The sequence below is a fragment of the Arvicola amphibius genome, chromosome 9 (genome assembly GCF_903992535.2).
Source record: "Arvicola amphibius chromosome 9, mArvAmp1.2, whole genome shotgun sequence".
Taxonomy (NCBI): domain Eukaryota; kingdom Metazoa; phylum Chordata; class Mammalia; order Rodentia; family Cricetidae; genus Arvicola; species Arvicola amphibius.
The window spans coordinates 26,019,324-26,037,512 of record NC_052055.2 but is presented as its reverse complement, the minus strand read 5'-3'; the positions used below and the strand labels follow the sequence as shown (position 1 = coordinate 26,037,512).

At 45.3% G+C, this 18,189-nt stretch overlaps 1 protein-coding gene across 1 annotated transcript in view; it reads left to right on the top strand.

Moving 5' to 3' along the window:
* Positions 1 to 18,189, top strand: part of Kcnq3 (potassium voltage-gated channel subfamily Q member 3) — a 270,990-nt gene that overhangs the window by 227,100 nt on the left and 25,701 nt on the right. The window contains exons 2-8 of the mRNA XM_038342986.2: positions 6,983 to 7,073; positions 7,975 to 8,101; positions 9,613 to 9,785; positions 12,607 to 12,762; positions 14,096 to 14,206; positions 16,226 to 16,321; positions 17,286 to 17,380. Coding sequence (XP_038198914.1) covers positions 6,983 to 7,073; positions 7,975 to 8,101; positions 9,613 to 9,785; positions 12,607 to 12,762; positions 14,096 to 14,206; positions 16,226 to 16,321; positions 17,286 to 17,380 — 849 coding nt within the window. The remainder of the gene's footprint in view (positions 1 to 6,982; positions 7,074 to 7,974; positions 8,102 to 9,612; positions 9,786 to 12,606; positions 12,763 to 14,095; positions 14,207 to 16,225; positions 16,322 to 17,285; positions 17,381 to 18,189) is intronic.

Here is an 18,189-nt window from a genome sequence, read left to right as displayed (position 1 = left end):
CCCCAGAACTCTGTGAACTCTACTTCAAGGGAATGATTGCACAAGGGGACTGGAAATTCACATGAAACAAAAAAGGTGAAATGTCTCATAAGTATTTTATCTTAAAAATATGTGATTGCAATGTAAAATTATCTTCTGTATCTCAAAGTTGAAATATGGATTAGAATTGTATTTGTGTTCTATTTTTTGAAATTGGCAAATACTGAATTTAGTGTTAACTGGAAGTATATTTAAGGGTATTATTTTTTTAATATTGTTTTTATTTGTTCTTTGAAAACTCCACACATAATATGCAATGTATTTTGTTCATATCTACCTCCTTCTAGCTCATACTGATTCCCTCAGAACCCACAACCCACCCCCTTTCCAGGTTCATTTCATCTTCTCCTATTATTATTGTTAATTAACCTGGAGTCCAATTAGTGCTGACCGTGTGCACAGGTGTGGGGTATCTTCTGGGGCATAGGCACGCTACCAGCAGCCACACGACTGTGAAAGGCCACGTTTCATTATTTCAGTCCTCTGAGAGGAGGGATTGCAATGGTTAATTTTAATCGTTAAGTTGATAAACTTAAATGTAGAGAGCCTAGTGGAGCAGCACACGTCTAGGCGAGGAGTGTTTCTCTAAATGCCTTTATAGGGGCATCACCAGAGAAAACTACACGATGAGGCTCCCTTCCAGAGGGAACTAATCCGTTAATGGATGCATAATACGATGACATTATTTGATAGTGGTATGATGTAAGAGGTGGGGTCTAGTTGGAGAAATTAGGTCACTGAGTCTGCATCTTGTCTTTGGCCCATCCCGTGTTCCTTTTTCACGTCTCTGCTACCCTGTAGTAAACAGATCTTCTCTAGGACACACGTGCATGATGTTCTGCCCAAGTGCATAAGGCCAAACAGCCATGACCCAACCTTCCGAAACTTCATACTAAAATCAACAATTCCTCACCTTTCAATGACTCTCTTGGTGTTTTGGTTGTAGAGTTAGAAAGAGGAGCTGCTACAAGGGACTGTGTGAGGTTTGAGGCCTTTCAAGGACCAGTTGGTTTGTCTTCAGTTTTTTCCGTTCAAGAGCATCCTTTGCTAATTATATTGTATTTCAAATCTCCCTCAGCCAGTTGTGGTATCACAGGTCCAAAATTACCTCACTCAGGTAGGATTGTGAGTTTAAGGCCAACCTGGGATGTGTATAGTGACCCTCTCTCATTCAATCAGTCCATCATCAGCTCTCTCATAATTTCTATCAACCACCATACAATCCTGCACGGTGTAAGATTAGCCTTTTTACTGTGACAATGGCTTTGACTGAGCTACTCAATGAGTCTGCTGAAGTAGCAGATGCTGATATGCAAAGCCATGTCGCTCCCATGACAATTGTCAATCACACTAGCCTGAGCTCCTAGTAGGAAGGTACCTTTAAGTTATGAGAAGTTTTTATGCAGTGTGAGCTCTCCCACATGCCAAGAGTTTGGTAGAGTGTTCAGACAGCAGAGGTCCCTTTGTTTGCTACTCCTGTTTCATGGATAAGGAAGTGAGATTTCAAGAAATTACAGTCTATTCAAAGTTTTCTTGTAGCTGGGCCAAGATCTATCCCCTAATAAGCCTATACTTCTGTCTTTTGTGGCATAACAATCTCCCCCAAAGCATGGTATCACACATGAGAAATAAGCTCTTTTCTCTCCTTCTCCTTCCTCCCTTTGTTCCTCCTCTTCCTCTTCCTCTCCTTCCCTAATTCCTTCCTCTTCTTCCTCCCTCCCTCCCTCCCTCCCTCCCTCCCTCCCTCCCTCCCTCCCTCCCTCCCTCCCTCCCTCTGTTTTACGAGTTCAAATATGATTCCCAGAATCATGTCATCAGCCTGCGGAGACTCAGCTAAAGAAAGCTCTCTCTACCAAAGCCCCCTTAGTGACTGTCTGAAGAAGCCCATTTCTGAAGGGTTCCTTATTTACCAACTGTTAGGTGACTGGCATTTTTATTTCAATACCATGCAGGTGTCTCAAACACAAAAGCTTGCTTCATGAAAGCAAAGTCTACAGCAAGATGAAATTCACAGTCTGTAGTAAGCGAATGACAAAAAATAGCATCCTATCTCCTTACCATATCCTACCCACTAGAAACAAGTTCTGGCCTCTTTTAAGCAGTGGGAATTCCCCAAGGGTGTTATTAGGCTGAATCTATTCCGAGGGCATCTTAGGGTCTACTTGCTACAGCTCTGCTGCACAGCCTTTAATCTTCTCCTTTGTTTTCAAGGAAACATAGCAGGTGCTTGCAGCCTGCAGAAGATCCTTAAAATATAACCCTGAATTTTTCTGTGGCATCTGGTAGCCTGGAGTGCAAATTTGGGGGCCAAATGAAATTGCTTTGTTGATATGAAACTTCATATTCTGTAAGCAATGCAGTAGGGACAATGGGGAGCTGGAAGTACCTAGCTAAGGGCATCTATCACTGTCCCACAGGGAGTAACAATGTGATGTGCCAGAACCAGGACAACCCTGGCTTTATATGGAGGTGTCAACTGTGAACTGGGTGAAAGATATTTTTGGTGGCATGCTAATGAAATTGGTGTTATTTCATCTGGCTTTACTAGTGCAGAAGAAGACAGAGAGCTGCCTGGTCTGAAGAAAGCTTATCGCCAGGCAGGAATCTCCACCATCCAAAAAGATAGCATGCTTATTGGAAGGTTGGATGCATCCAGAAAGCTCCTTAGAAAGAGCAAAAGTGTGATTCTGACTGATGTGGATAAGGCAGTGTGTGATGGAACTGAAATACAGTCTTCCTGGCATTTCTTCTAACTTTGAGTCGATTTTCTAATTTTAAATAAGTAATGTGGAGTCATGATGAGCTAGCAAGTGAGTCTGTCAGCCATGTGGCAACCAGTTACTAGCATGACCCATGCAAGCTAGAATTCACTCCTGCTGAAGCTAGCACATGTCAGGTCTACACGATGTGCCAAGCATGACCCTATGTGGTCTAAGAGCATCCTCTCATTGACTTCTCAAAGCGGCGCTGAATTGGGAGCCTGTGCCATTACCATTTCTAAATGATGAAACCATCCCTCATGGAGCAGTGGAGCACAACTGATATCTGAACTCAGATTCTTCCATCCTGTTTTTTTTTTTTTAAAAAAAAAACAACCCAGAAAGACCTTTTGTACCATTCCCTTTTAATTACATGCAATGCAGATGTAGCCACACAGACATGGAGAAAGGAAAGAGCTTCCCAAAGCTTATAAAGAGGGTAGACAGCAGAGCTTGAAATAGAACTAAAACAGAAAGTTTCTTTAACTATTGCCTTGTGCCACGAGCTTTGCTCCCAAAAAGAAATCATAGGGGCTTTACTTTATTAGAACAGTCTAAGATGTGCATTGGATGCCCAGAACCTAGAGTGGTCAGCCCATGTCAGAGAATGCATGAGATAATGATTAAAAACAGAATCCTTTGTGAAAGATCAGAAGGTTCCCCCCCCCCACACACACACACATACACACTACTGTTTGGAAAGCAAGAAATAAAATATAAGCTCTTGAGAGACAAGTATGGCCCGCTCTCAACTCCTAGTGCGTAATAAATGATCGTCCAGTAGTTTGCTGAGGAAAGGAGGGACATCATGATAGAGGAGGTGACTGATCTGAGCTTCAATAAAGAATACTACATAGGGATGGTGACATAAGTATGGACATTTTCCACCTCTTTAGCTCAGAGTCGCAGCAAGTCTTCCTTCACCTCCATGTCTGAGAAGTGGTCTGTGTCCTCTGTGCTGCCTGGAGGAGATCTGGCACTGAGCAGACCTACACAGGACGCACTGGGCCTTATACTGATCACTGGAGCCGTACAGTTTAGAAGGGTGACCCTTCTATGACTCCACCAGACTCCTCCAGCTCCACCTTGGCTGAAGGATAATAGAGGATGAGAAAAGACTTCTGAGGGAGACACATGGACGAGACAGTGGGCACGAGGGTCGCCTTGACACTGACCAGCATTGCTCCCAATCACAGCCTAGTACTGTAGACAGAAAGACCCTCGGGGACCTCCATGGGGAACTCTGTCAAAATCTCTCCTTCTGAGCCTGAAGACCAGAGGGGAGGGAGAGGGTGTGATCACAGAGTGGAAGGTGGGAGGGAAGAGAAAAAGTGGAGGAAGAGACATTGGGATGAGTGGGGTAGTAAGAGGGAAGGGGAGGGGCAGTCAGGGCTATGGAAAGGGAGCCCACATTGACAAAGGGCAAAAGAGGGAGCGAGAAGTGGGCTCCGTGAGGCACCCAGAGTGCACAAGACAGAAAGGAAAGTGGAGGGAAGGACTGTTGCTGCCCAGATACATCTGGCCTCCGTCATAGAGACTGCCTGCTGAAATTGAGTTCTTTTAAAGGCATTTTGAAATTTTCAAGAAGCTGAAAAAAATGTCTTCTCTCCTCAAGGTTAGAAGGGCTTCCTAGATGATTTCCATTTCATAAATTACTGGTCTTTCTCCAGTTTTAGAAAGTAGATCCCAATAACACTGGTGAGGAAGGACGTGCATAACCAGTTTGTGGTGGTTGGCTGCCCCCTGCTGGCAGGGTCCAGGTTCTGCATGCTATGGGCTGATAAGAACTAGGTTCAAACTGCATGGTGTGAGATAAAGCTGAAGTACTTCACCTCCTCTCCCAGGCTATTCAGGATATCATCCTCTCATAAACTTTGAACTTAGATTTTTATTGACAAAATGTGGAATTTCACTTGGACCTCAAGTGCATCAGATCCACATGAAGCTTCTCATCTTCTCAGGCCTGAGGCCACTCCACAGCTTCCTAACATCAGTTTTCAGTATTTCCCTAGCAACAAGATCCTCAGTGTGGTCCTCTTACTCTTCCCATCACCCTGCAGGAGGATTCTCTTTCAGGAGCCTCTTGTCAACTCCTCATCCCTCTGGTATTGCCAGCCAGGACATCAATCCCTGACCACTGCCCTTGTTCAGCTTACTCTGTCCACAGATGTAGAATCAGATGCCTCCACTGTCCATAGTTGGTATGTGCAAGGATGCCCTGTGAATGCCCAAATGGAAGATAAAACCAAACTATTCATACTATATTTTTCTATATATACTGCTTGCCAATGATAATGGTTAATTTACAAAGTAAACACAGTAGAAGATTAATGGCAATAACCAACATAAAGTAGAACACTTACAGTGATAAATTGTAATGAAATAATTTAGTATCCATCCATGGCTGATTTCGAGAGTTGGCATTTAGTAATTTCAGAGTAGGCTAACAATGAATGAGTAAAACCACAAAAAGTAACCACAGATAAAGGGACGCTGTTATACGTAGATATTGTGTGTGTGTGTGTGTGTGTGTATGTGTGTGTGTGCACGTGTGTATTACTAAGGATTGAAACCAGAAATTGATATATGCTAGATGAGTATTCTACCAATCCAATAACCTGTATGTGTGTGTACATATGTACCTGTACCTGTGTATGTGTGCATTTATGTGCTCATGTTTTTGTTAAAAAGTGTGTGTGTTTTGTATCTTTGATGCCAGCAACAAGGAATTACTGAAGTCACTTTGATGCCTTCTTTAAACAGCTGTGGGTTACTTAGAGTGCTGAGCCCTGAGGTCGTCACTGGGTACAGACAGGAGCTGGTACATTCTCTGCTGCCCAGGAGTGGAGTTTGACAGTCCAAGCAACCCAGACAACATGGTCATCCAACTCTGAAAGTTAGATGCCCGTGGCAGATTCCCATCCCACACTGAATTTTCTATCACTCTGTCTCACAAATTGCCACTATCTTGGTGGATTGTAATGATACCATTTCTCTCTGTAGCTCACAGTTTCTGAGCATCAGTGGTATAATTGGGCCCTATGCTGAGGCTTCACGGAGCATCAATTGAGGATTGGGAGGACTATGCTTCTTTCTGGATGTTGATGACCAATTCTTGGTGTTGTAGGGCAAGTCCTACTTTCATGTTATCAGGAACTGGGAGCAGAGGTCAGACGCCATGAGCCACAGCAGCACTTTGTCACGTGTAACCCTCACAGGCCAGCAAAGGGTAGTCTAGCTTTAGTCTGAGTAGATGGGGACCCATGCAATGTGACAGAGTCACAGGCATGACTATAACAAAGCAAGCAGAGAAGGAATGAGTCTTGGGGTCTGCTTGTACTCGAATGAAGTGATCATTCGAGGGATGGAGTCACTGGGAATAGCCATGTGTGTCTTGTGGAGTCATCCCCAGGTTTACGTGCACACCCAATGAGAAATAGAGGAAGAAGGCTACAGCCTGAGGAAAGGCTTCTACTTCTGTCACATGAGTTCAGCTCTGGAACACCAAATGTATCTTTGTGCACCAACCCAGCCTCAGAATACACTTCCCTGTTCAATCCCAACTAAAGGCAAATCTCTCAGAGCTGGGTTGGTGTTTTGTGCTGTAGGGCCAAGCATTTAACATTTTACACCATGTTGGTCATCCTGCAGAGGGAGAATGGTCATATTGGCCTTGAGCGTCACTTTAAGGATGAACTAGGTAATAGGAGGCAGACGCTGACCAAATGTAGTGAGGGGTGATGGTGTTGATATCATCAATATCACTACCACCAACACCCCCATTATCCCCTGAGAAGAGGATTTGGGCCACAAAGTGGGTAGAATTTTGGAGTTCTTCATTTCAAATAAAAGGCCTAACACACTCAAGGGGCTGGTGATTGTGGTTAAATTTCTAGGCAGATCATCAGGTATATTGATCAGAAAATGTGTTTCAAGACACCAAAAAGTCAAAAAGAGCTAAGTAGCTGATTCCCTCAAGAAGCTGATTAAGTAACAATGTGCACCTTGCTTAACCTCTTCAACCTTGTTCATCATCTTATCCACCTCCTGGGGTGATGTGGGAAATAAACGCGGTACCCTATAAAGCGTGTGACACTGCCCAGTGTACTGGCTGACATTTTCTGCCATGACCTGCTGGACCAGCCAGGACTAAAGCTCCTTTCTTCTTTCCTCCATCCCTCTAGGTTCCTGATTGTCCTGGGATGCTTGATTCTGGCCGTGCTTACCACCTTCAAGGAGTACGAGACTGTGTCTGGAGACTGGCTTTTGCTGCTGGTGAGCTCTGGGCCATTGGCATAGTCCTTGGGGATGGAAGCTTTAAGTCACTTTCAGCTGTAGGGAGTCAACCTCAGAAACTAGTATCCTACTATCTCTAGCCAGGTTTAGGTCCAAGGAAAAGCAATGGTTCCCTTGCTTGGCCAGGTGTAAAGTAGGTGTAGCCTTCCTCATGATGATTCACCGTTCTTGACAGAAACAAGGGGCGGGCATACAAGTCCAAGCCAAAACCATCATGTATCAAATGATAAGATATAGCTTTATGGCCCTCCAAATGTTCACCTAAAGCCATACTCCATCCTAAACCCTGAGCCCCCTTTGATATCTCAAAATGTAAACACTAAGGACAATACTAAGAAACTCTCAAGGCAATGACTGACCCAAAAGCAAAGGTGAGCATCGTTGGCCAGTTGGTCATGCCAGTGTCTGAGCATCCTGGAGGAGATTGGCAGATTGTGTTTGACCTTACCCCCTCGGGATTTTTAATAAATTCAAGGGACTTTCAAAATAATTGGTTGGAGCCGGGCGGTGGTGGCGCACGCCTTTAACCCCAGCACTCGGGAGGCAGAGGCAGGCGGATCTCTGAGTTCGAGACCAGCCTGGTCTACAAGAGCTAGATCCAGGACAGGCTCTAGAAACTACAGGGAAACCCTGTCTCGAAAAACCAAAATAATTGGTTGGGATGGAATCTTCGGAAAAGAAACAGACGCGGGTTAGTTCGGCATGGATAGTTAACATGCCGAGTTGAAGACGGAATGGAAGTGATCCACCTGTCCTTCTCCCTTCTCTGGCCCCAGCACATTTACCACAGAGCAGTAGCAGCAGAAACCCAGGTCCTCTGATCCCAGAGGTCCTGACACTGGGTACTGGCTAACCCCACTCCATATGCTCTTTCGTGCAGGAAACATTTGCTATTTTCATCTTTGGAGCTGAGTTTGCTTTGAGGATCTGGGCCGCCGGATGTTGCTGTCGATACAAAGGCTGGCGTGGACGGCTGAAGTTTGCCAGGAAGCCCCTGTGCATGTTGGGTAAGCCTTGGCAATAGAGTCTGGTGGTGGCCTCAGTCCTTTCCTGCACTGTTTCTATAAGGAAGTTGTATGAATGCAGATGGTGTTGAAACTCCATCTCCTGGGACTGTTTCTTGAGATCTGATAAGGAGAGTGGGTCTCAGTGGTTGGGGGCTGGGGTTACTAGCGTTTGGGTTGTAAGGAAGCCATAGAGCACCAGGTAGTTTGTGTTCCCAGTACCTAAACTAGTAGCACACTCAGTCTCTCTATAAAGCTCTAATCACCAGTGTCTTCCAGGCCATCAGGGATAGGAAGTACCACAGCATTGATAACTGAGAGTGTCCTTCGCTCCAACCACATTTTACCTGTCTTATAGAGATAGACACCAAAGTTCATAAAACAGTCCTTCCAGTCTCGTAATCGGTGAACAGCAGATTCCACCAGTCTTATTTGTCATTTTATCGCTGTGATGAAACACTGTGACCAAGGTGACTTGTTAAAGAAAGCATTTAGCTGGGGCTGGCTTACAGTTCCCGAAGGTTAGTCCGTAACCATCATGGTGGAGAGACTGTGATGTGCATGGTGCTGGAGCAGTAGCTAAGAGCTAATGTTCTGATATGCAGGCAGCTGTCAGAGAGAGAGAGGGAGGGAGGGAGGGAGGGAGGGAGGGAGGGAGGGAGGGAGGGAGGGAGGAAGGGAGGGAGGGAGAGAGAGAGAGTGACAGAGACAGAAAGACAGACAGACAGAGACAGACAGAGACAGACAGAGACAGAGACAGAGAGACAGAGACAGACAGACAGAGACAGACACACACACACACACACACACACACAGAGAGAGAGAGAGAGAGAGAGAGAGAGAGAGAGAGAGAGGAAGAGAGAGCTCAAAGCCCTCTTCCCCCCATGGCACACCCCCTCCAACAAGGCCACAGCTTCTCTGACCACACTTCCTAACCCTTTCCAAACAATTCCTCTAACTGGGGCCAAGCAATCAAATATATGAGAGTGTGTGTGGGGGGTCCATTCTCATTTAAACCACCATACCACCCCAATAGAACAGTTCTAGAGGAATCCAGTTCCCCTTCACTAATCACTCAATAAATCACAGCCAAGTTCCCATCTCATGTCCTGCTTACTCAGAAAAAAAAAAAAAACCTGAAAACAGTCTCTAAAAATCTGGCTTTTCTTCTTTATCCCAAGCAACCCCAATTCCCTCTTCTCCACAACTCATCTGATGTCAAGTGCCACACAAGGGACTTTGAGGAACCGTACTTCTGAGTCTAGAACCAGAGCTGAAGTCTAATGGGGTCTTTGCTTAACTCCTGGGATGTCATTTGTGCTCGGAGTTTCTGTCTCTCATTACTCACAGCAGAACCCATTACTGGTGATTGGTGTCAAATTCAACACAACCGCTTAGGTCAGTCCCTGCTTGACACATGTTCATCCACCACTACACAGCGAGTGCTTGGGATGGTGTCTTTCCTCCTCATGACCTCCTCCCTGTTTCCTACCATGGTCTTCTCTCTTTCCCAGACATCTTTGTGCTGATTGCCTCTGTGCCAGTGGTTGCTGTGGGAAACCAGGGCAATGTCCTGGCCACCTCCCTGCGAAGCCTGCGCTTCCTGCAGATCCTGCGCATGCTGCGGATGGATAGGAGGGGCGGCACCTGGAAGCTCCTGGGCTCAGCTATCTGTGCCCACAGCAAAGTAAGTGTGATGGAGAAGCTATGATGTGATGCAGGCTTCTCTCCTACCTGTTCCTTTCTATGTCACCTCTTCCTATAGTGTCCCTGAAGGTAGTCATGCTTCCAACACTGAATGGTAATGATAACAGCAAGGAGAAAGAGGGGGAAGTGGGAGGAGAAGTTTACGTGGGTGTGGTCCAGAGAAGATGTGAACCACAGGCAGACCTGGGCTTAGGTCTCAACTCCACCATGTGCAAATAACTGGTGAAATCACTCACCCCTCACTGGCCTTCCGTTTCCTCATTTCTAAAGTGGGGATGACCACTGAGGATTCAAAAGCTCGGAGTTAATGCCTGTACCTCCCCATGGTTGAAAGGGTAGAGAGAGCTCACACAAAGTAACAAGGAAAAGAGGGGAAGGTTTGGGAGTTGCACAGACTAATTTCGATCTGAACTCTGTGTCACTTTGGGGTCTTTTAAAATTTATTCTTTGCACTCTGGGCCAAGTTCTGTGCTTGACTCCTCTGACACTCAGGAATACAGAGACCTAGCCCATGTGGCTAGGGTTAGACTTTTCAAGTTGATCCTATAGTTAGAACAGGTCAATCACTGCTCCCAGGGCACATATGCCGCAGGGTCTCCACCAACCTAATGTATAATGCTGGTTCCTGCTTCTAGCATCAGGTATGCTAACTAGGTCTCACGTGTCAGAAAACTGAGCCCTGAGTCACCAAGCCAGGAAAGGAAGGCCTCACAGATCCTCCAGAAAGCATTTTTAAAAACGGGAAAGGATTTGTTCCCTTGATTCCCAATACTGACTGGACACGGGTTCCTTGATCCCAAGGCTAACTGCTAGGATCCTTGGCACGTGAGGGAACAGGCTCTGCCATAGAGCTTCTGGCAAAAACTAGATAAAGTCAGGGTTCCCTTGAAGAGCCCACTTTAGCTGCCAGTGTCAACCAGTAGACCGCGTCTTAATAACCCAGCACAGCTGGTGGATCTGTGTGCTGCACGTGATCAAGCAGCTGTTTCTAAAGAATCCACCAATGAGTCTTCCGGCTTGCAGGGGCCTGGGAGGCAAAGGTTCCTTGCCGTAGCCTGCAAAACAAGAGGCAGGTGTTCAGCCAGCCCCTAGGGAAGGAACACGCAACTCCCTTCCCGCTGTCCTATCTCCTTCAGGGCAGACGCTCAGAGGAGAACCTCCTGCGTTGTGTGTGTGAACTTACAGGAGTGCAGTATGCATAGGATGCTGTGGGGAAGACCAGGCTGTGAGCCGAGAAACCTAGCAGCGTTAGAGAAGCAGACGGGTTGAAAACCACTGAAGCTATGAGAGACACCACTGAACTCTCCCTGTTACCCTGACACCAATCTTACACAACACCTGAGAGAAACAGAGAGGAAGGAAAGATGCGTTTTGACGTACTGTGTCAGTACACCATTGTGGGGAAGGTTTGGCAGAGCCCCTGAGGCTGTGGCAGCAGGGCTTTGTGATAAAGGCTGGTCACATCACAGCAGGAACTGAAGGTTAAGACCCCGGAATCTGGAACCAAGGAAGACTTTCAAAGTCCCACCCTTAGTGACCTATTTCTACCAGCTAAGTCCCACCTCCTGAAGTTTCCATAGCTTCCCAAATTAGCACAACCACCTAGGAGAGAGGTGTCCCAGACCTGAACCTATGGAGGGTAGTTCCCATTCAGATCATAGCACTCTCTCTAATGCAATAAAATTGTCCTGGAAAATACCATAATGTAGGTTACAGGTAAATGTAGTTGAGTGGGGGCTCTTCATTGGGCCCTTGGGACAAGGGTAGTATGGTCAGCAGGGACTATGTGAGCCAAGGTGATAAGAGAGGCAACTCTGTCAGTGAGACTCTATGACCTAAGGCGGCAGGGTGACAATGGACCGCCATGGGAGGGACAGCTGTGCCAACAACAGCTCTCTGAGATGCTTCAGGAAGAACACAAACTGCTCACCCACAGATGTTACTTCTCCTTACCCACTCTACCATGCTAGCCTCTATGTGAGAGCATCAGAGCACTTAAAGCATCAAAGACCCCCCAGGAATCATTTCCATCCATTCAGGGCTTTTGAAACTCCAGTGATTGGCTTGTCTTTGCCCTCTCTATTCTCCTTGCGTTAATGTTTCCTTTTAATCACTTGTCTTGTTTACATCTTACTGTGTGACGACATTACCCATGAAATCACAGATCTCATATGTCTTTTATGTGTTACTTTTCATATATTCTAATATGTAAGATCACTCAATATATAACTGTTTTTTTTTTCTGAATTCCACTATTGATGTCCAGGATAATTTCAGGCCCCTTTGGTCTAGTTTTTTTTTTTTTTAATTTTGAAAATTAGGATATTATATATAGATAACAGAATGTAGTTCTCCCTTGGATCATACAGTGAAACCTTGGCAGGGGTATGTTCCTGTCTGTGGCTTTGTCTTCTGGACCACATTAGCTGCCCTTTGTTGCTAATCTATACATGGAGGTGAGCTTTTGCCCTGCTCACTGCAATTCTGTAACACATAAAGACCGCCAAGCAACTCTCAGCTTGTCTATGGCAATAACCAGTTTCTCCTGGTTACTTACGTTTCCATAAAGCCTTCTGAGTTGGGACATTGGGTCACTTACAGTGGAATCTTCCTCTTCTCTCAAAGCCTGCAACATTCTAGTCACTGGTGGAAATGATTGTAATCTTAGTCCTGTTTTCCACTGCAGAGAGAGGAGACTCAGAAAAGAAAGCTGGTAAACACGCAGACCAGTTGCAGCCTGCCTAGCTCAGGCTACCACCTGAGGGCTTCCTACCAATTCCCTCTGTTGCTCACTCTTCCAGGAACTCATCACTGCCTGGTACATCGGCTTCCTGACACTCATCCTTTCTTCATTTCTTGTCTACCTGGTGGAGAAGGATGTGCCAGAGGTGGACGCACAAGGAGAGGCGATGAAAGAGGAGTTTGAGACCTATGCAGATGCCCTGTGGTGGGGTCTGGTGAGTCACTTTCGTTGAAAGGCAGCCCTGGGGAGGTTACCTGGAATCTTGACTGCTAGATGCATAGCGAGGTGAAAGGCAGAGCGTAGGCAAACTCAGTCAGCTTCATTTGGCATCCAAAGGTGGACCACTTTCACTTCCAAATCTACAGAGAGGAGACAGGAAACTTCTACTGATGATGAAGGCAACTAGAGAAGTTTTCTGTAGAGCTTGAAGAAACTAGAGCTCAGAAGAGTCTTTTTGCATGGTTTCCTGGGACCTGGCCTTGTTAGTCATGGGCAGTCAACAGGCAAGCCATGGGACACAAATAGATACAGTATTAGAGACTTGCATTACACACAGACCCGAAGACATATATAGAAGTGAACTGTGTCTTGATACATACATAATCACACACTGGAATCTACTACTCAGGACAGACACATGAACAGAGAGCCATATACACATGATGACATACACAAATAAACTCACAAACACAACTCATAACATGGCTGTGCTTAAATTCATACATCCACAAATATGTTCATTCCTCGGTGTAACAGGAAATTGATTTCAATTGCTTCCACTTCTCTGAAAATGTCAAAATATATAGATTCTCATCCCTTTCAGAAAACGTTGTTTAACATTTGCATACCAACCACACAATCCTCCTATGTGTTTGAATCATCTCTAAATTACTTTTAGTGCCTAATGACATGTAAATACTGTGTAAATGGTTGATGGGCTGTAGTTCTTATTTGCATTATTTTTATTGTGCTATCATTTGTTTTTTAGTCAAATATTTTGAAGCATAGTTGGTTAAATCCAAAGATGTAGAACCCAAGGTGATAGAGGAGCAACTGTATACACACAGACACACATACAGACACATATGAGATAGAGACAGGGAGAAGAGATAGAGAGACCACAGAAGCTGATGCAGAAGACAGGGAGAAGAGATAGAGAGACCACAGAAGCTGATGCAGAAGACAGGGAGAAGAGATAGAGAGACCACAGAAGCTGATGCAGAAGACAGGGAGAAGAGATAGAGAGACCGCAGAAGCTGATGCAGAAGACAGGGAGAAGAGATAGAGAGACCACAGAAGCTGATGCAGAAGACAGGGAGAAGAGATAGAGAGACCACAGAAGCTGATGCAGAAGACAGGGAGAAGAGATAGAGAGACCGCAGAAGCTGATGCAGAAGACAGGGAGAAGAGATAGAGAGACCGCAGAAGCTGATGCGGAAGACAGGGAGAGGAGATAGAGAGACCACAGAAGCTGATGCGGGACTCTATGTACTTTCACTGATGTCCCTGACCTGGGGACACCCAGTTTGAACTCTTCTCCTTTTCAGATCACGCTGGCCACCATCGGCTACGGAGACAAGACACCTAAAACCTGGGAAGGACGTCTGATTGCTGCCACCTTTTCCTTGATCGGCGTCTCCTTTTTTGCCCTTCCAGCCGTAAGTTCTTTTAGTGTGCGACAGGAAGTTCCCCTTACTGCCTAGACGCAGCTCAAATCCCCGGCCTCAGATTTCACCCTTTTGTATCCTTGGCTCCACATCCTATCATTTCATCAGCTGTTACCTCAGGCATGGATTGTCTCACCCCTCCCCCATGGTGGCTTGTGTTGCTACCTTGCTCCGGGAGTGGTGCCTTCAAATGCCCCCTTGTTTTCTAAGGTCCAGAACCAGTAGTACTATCTCCAGTCTGAGTCAGTACCCCTCCTGTTCTGCGTTTGCTGGTTTGCATCTCTGTCTGCTCTCAAAGACTGATGTCGTTGGGGCCAAGGGTTCTGTCTTCGTCTGTTGATAGCCAAAACCTTACACAGAGCAGATATTTCACATTTGGATTTCCTTTCTTCGACCTGACACTTGCTGCTTTAATTTTTGAATATTTTCATTTCTCTCAAGAGTAGTTCTTGACCTATGAGAGATCCCCCCGAAATGGTGCAATGAGAGTGAAAATGAGAGGCTCCCATTGGAATCAGTGTGTGCCCAAATCATGCCAAATGTTTCCTGGGCATCATCTCGTTTAGTCTTCATTCCAATAGTATGAGTTAAAAACTGAGGCTCAATGAAAGGTTAGTAGACATTCCTAGGGGGCTGGAGAGATGGCTCAATGGTTAAGAGCACTGCCTGTTCTTCCAAAGATCCTGAGTTAAATTCCCAGCAACCATATGGTGGATCCCAACCATCTGTAATGAGATCTGGTGCCCTCTTGAGGAAGAGACCTGGTCAGTTGTCCTCATCAACTTAGACCATGAAATCTAATATGGACAAATTCAACAGAACCACCATATATGGGCTGCCCATGAGTGCTTCAGTATAGCCAGGGCATAAATTTCATTTCAAACTTCAAACGTTCCTGGGATGGGGAGTCAGGAACCCCAATCCAGGCCAGTTCTAAAGCCTGCCTAGTTGTTATGCAGCTTGAAGACAGCATTCTTAAACCACAACCCCTCTGCTGCTCCTCCATCCCCATTCCTATCCTGGAGAATTTCTTTCTCCTATATTAGCCAACTTACATGTATTTTCCTCTGCTAGTTAGCTTTTTCCATGATCTTCTTAAACTTGTTTTCTCATCTCTGAAACTGTCACAGGATGGGCTGGGTACTGTGCCATCTCTAATTCTCTTTCATATTAAATGTGTGTGTCTATCTACTTAGTCCACATGGGTATCTGACCTGTAAATCAAAGCAGATTCAATTCTTGAAAACTCTGCCTATAGGACACGCCCACAGGGACAATTCAAGCAGCTAAAATATATTAAAATTCAATTATTGTATCATATTCTGTGTCACATCGCTTCCTGGAGCAATTCCTATTTATCATCTAAGTTTTTCCTGAGATCATTGTGAGGTATGCATTCTTAACCAAAGGTCCTATGAAAGCCCAGGGTCTCACAGCTGGACTCTGGCTATCAGAGTGGAAGCCAGACATTTTTGGCTTCAGGCTGGTTTCACTTAACCAGACTCCCTATTTCAGGAAAAGAAAAGAGGCTTTCTCCCTTTTCTCCTTCATCTCGTATTGCACTGAAAAACCCCTTGTCTTGTTACGAATACTTGGCAAAAAGTAGTGTAAGTAGGGGAAGTTTTTTTTTTTCTTACAGTTTAAGGAGATACAGTTCAGTTCATTGTGGCAAGGAAAGTGTGGTAGCAGGAAAGGGAAGGAATTGTTCACAACACATGAGCGAAAGCAGACTGAACAAGCCATATGGCCAGGCTACAAAACACCTGCACCCACCTCCATTGACTTAATTCCTCCAGTAAGGCTCCTCTAGGTTCCACAATCTTCCTAAAGGGCCACCAGCTAAGGACCAAGTTTTCAAATACATGATGAGTCTGTAGGTGATATTTTAGTTCAAATGACAGCACAGGTTTCAGAGTGTCATTGAACCCTACATTCTCCTCTCCCCAGAACGGAGGCTGGAATGCTGAGAGAACCGGGTGCAGCTGACACTGGTTTGATGTCTCCTTGCAGGGCATCCTGGGCTCAGGACTGGCACTCAAGGTACAGGAGCAGCACCGGCAGAAGCACTTTGAGAAGAGAAGGAAGCCAGCCGCCGAACTCATCCAGGTCTGTGTGCCTGGTAGTGAACTAGGATGATTCCACGGATGTGTGTGTGTGTGTGTGTGTGTGTGTGTGTGTGAGAGAGAGAGAGAGAGAGAGAGAGAGAGAGAGAGGTAGAAACCAAAAGCATACAGACTATTGAATATGTCACAAGTTGTTCTGACCCCTCAACAATCATTGCACAGGAGATGTTGGGTACTTGGCTCCATCTACCACCATTACTCCTCCAACCATAGATTGGAGGAAGAATAATAGCAGAATAAAACAGGAATAATTACTCCCTATTAGACATCAAGGGAAGTTTGTATCTTGATTGTATGGGCTGTTGGGAGCAGGGGACCTAGTAAATAGGAAATTAGTGTATCCCCCATGCCTTCATGCCTTCCTGAGTGCTGAGAGCATTGCCATTCACCCAGAGCTTGTATCCATTGCATTAGGTACTTTTGCAGGTCTATGGAACTGACACAGCAGGTAGCATTCAACATGGTCTGGTCTCTAAGCCTATCTCAGTATCCGAAGTCTGCTTATTCCTTTATGCCCTTAAACCTCAGGCCATCAGAGCATCCCAGGAGATTAGTCTATGAGAGCCACCTTCCAAGCTCTCTGGAACTCAGAAATAATACAGAGACTTTATTTTCTTATATAATTAACTGATTAGTCTCAAGGAGCTCTCTGGGAAGAATAGTCAGCATTTCTTTCAGGGATTTTTCTACCCTCTTCTCTCTATCCAAATTCATCTCTTGGTGTCCCAGCTCACCACAGCACCAACTGTAGTTCTAAGATGGTCAAGTTTTTATTTTTACAAAGAAACTATCGGAAGCCAAGAGCCTCTGCTTCTCTGAATCCTCACTAGATGACATTCAGACTCTTAGGAGTCAAGAGCTTAACAGTTGTTTGAATGGCATAGGATGCTGTGTGAATGTTTCATGTGGTACCCACGTCATTCTGTTCCCTTTTCTCTCCTCCTCAGGCTGCCTGGAGATATTATGCTACCAACCCCAATAGGATTGATCTGGTGGCAACCTGGAGATTTTATGAATCAGTTGTCTCTTTCCCATTTTTCAGGCAAGTAGTCATTTGTCTGATTACTCAGAATATGTCTGTCCTTCTTTAGCACAGTCTGTTCTTTGTGTCATGATCTCATGGTTTGCTAAAGAGTATCTTCCAAGGCAATGCAGTATGGCCCCTAATATGAACCACATATTAATATCATAGGAAATCTTGAAACAAACAAAGCAACAAAATCTTGATATTAACCATACTTTACCTAGTTAAGTCTGAATCCTCAGAAGTAAAACCAGACATCACTAGTTTTCAAAGCCTCCTAGATGTCCCAGTGAGCAGCTAAAGGTAAACAGCACGGCTAAACAGCACAGCACTAGGAAATAGCTGTATGAACAGAGTCAGGGGACAGAGGAAATTGAAGCCAGCACAAGCAGCTATCCAACAGTGGGGTGATTCCTTCACTGACCATAGCATACACTCACAGACCACTTCAACAGAGGGAAGAAGGGCAAAGGTGACATAGGATCCTCCGGAAACCTATTAATGGTATTTCATGGTCTCATAGCTGGAAAGCTGAACTAAAGGCCCATGGAGGTGAATAGCCTCTTCCCATAGCTAGCATCAGGAGAAGAGGAAGTAGCTTAACATGCAGTGATGTCCATTGCATCCCAAATATCCAAGTCTGTGTTTCATTTCATCCTAACAGGTCCTCTGAGATCAGTCAGTGGTCACAAATGTAGGGATGTATTAGAGTTGGAGGCATTGTTTTGAACACAGAGAGCCAACATACACCTTCAGCAATGATAAAAAAAAAATTGTGGCAAACCCATCTTGACCAGGAACCGTGGTTTCATTCTATCATAAGGGTT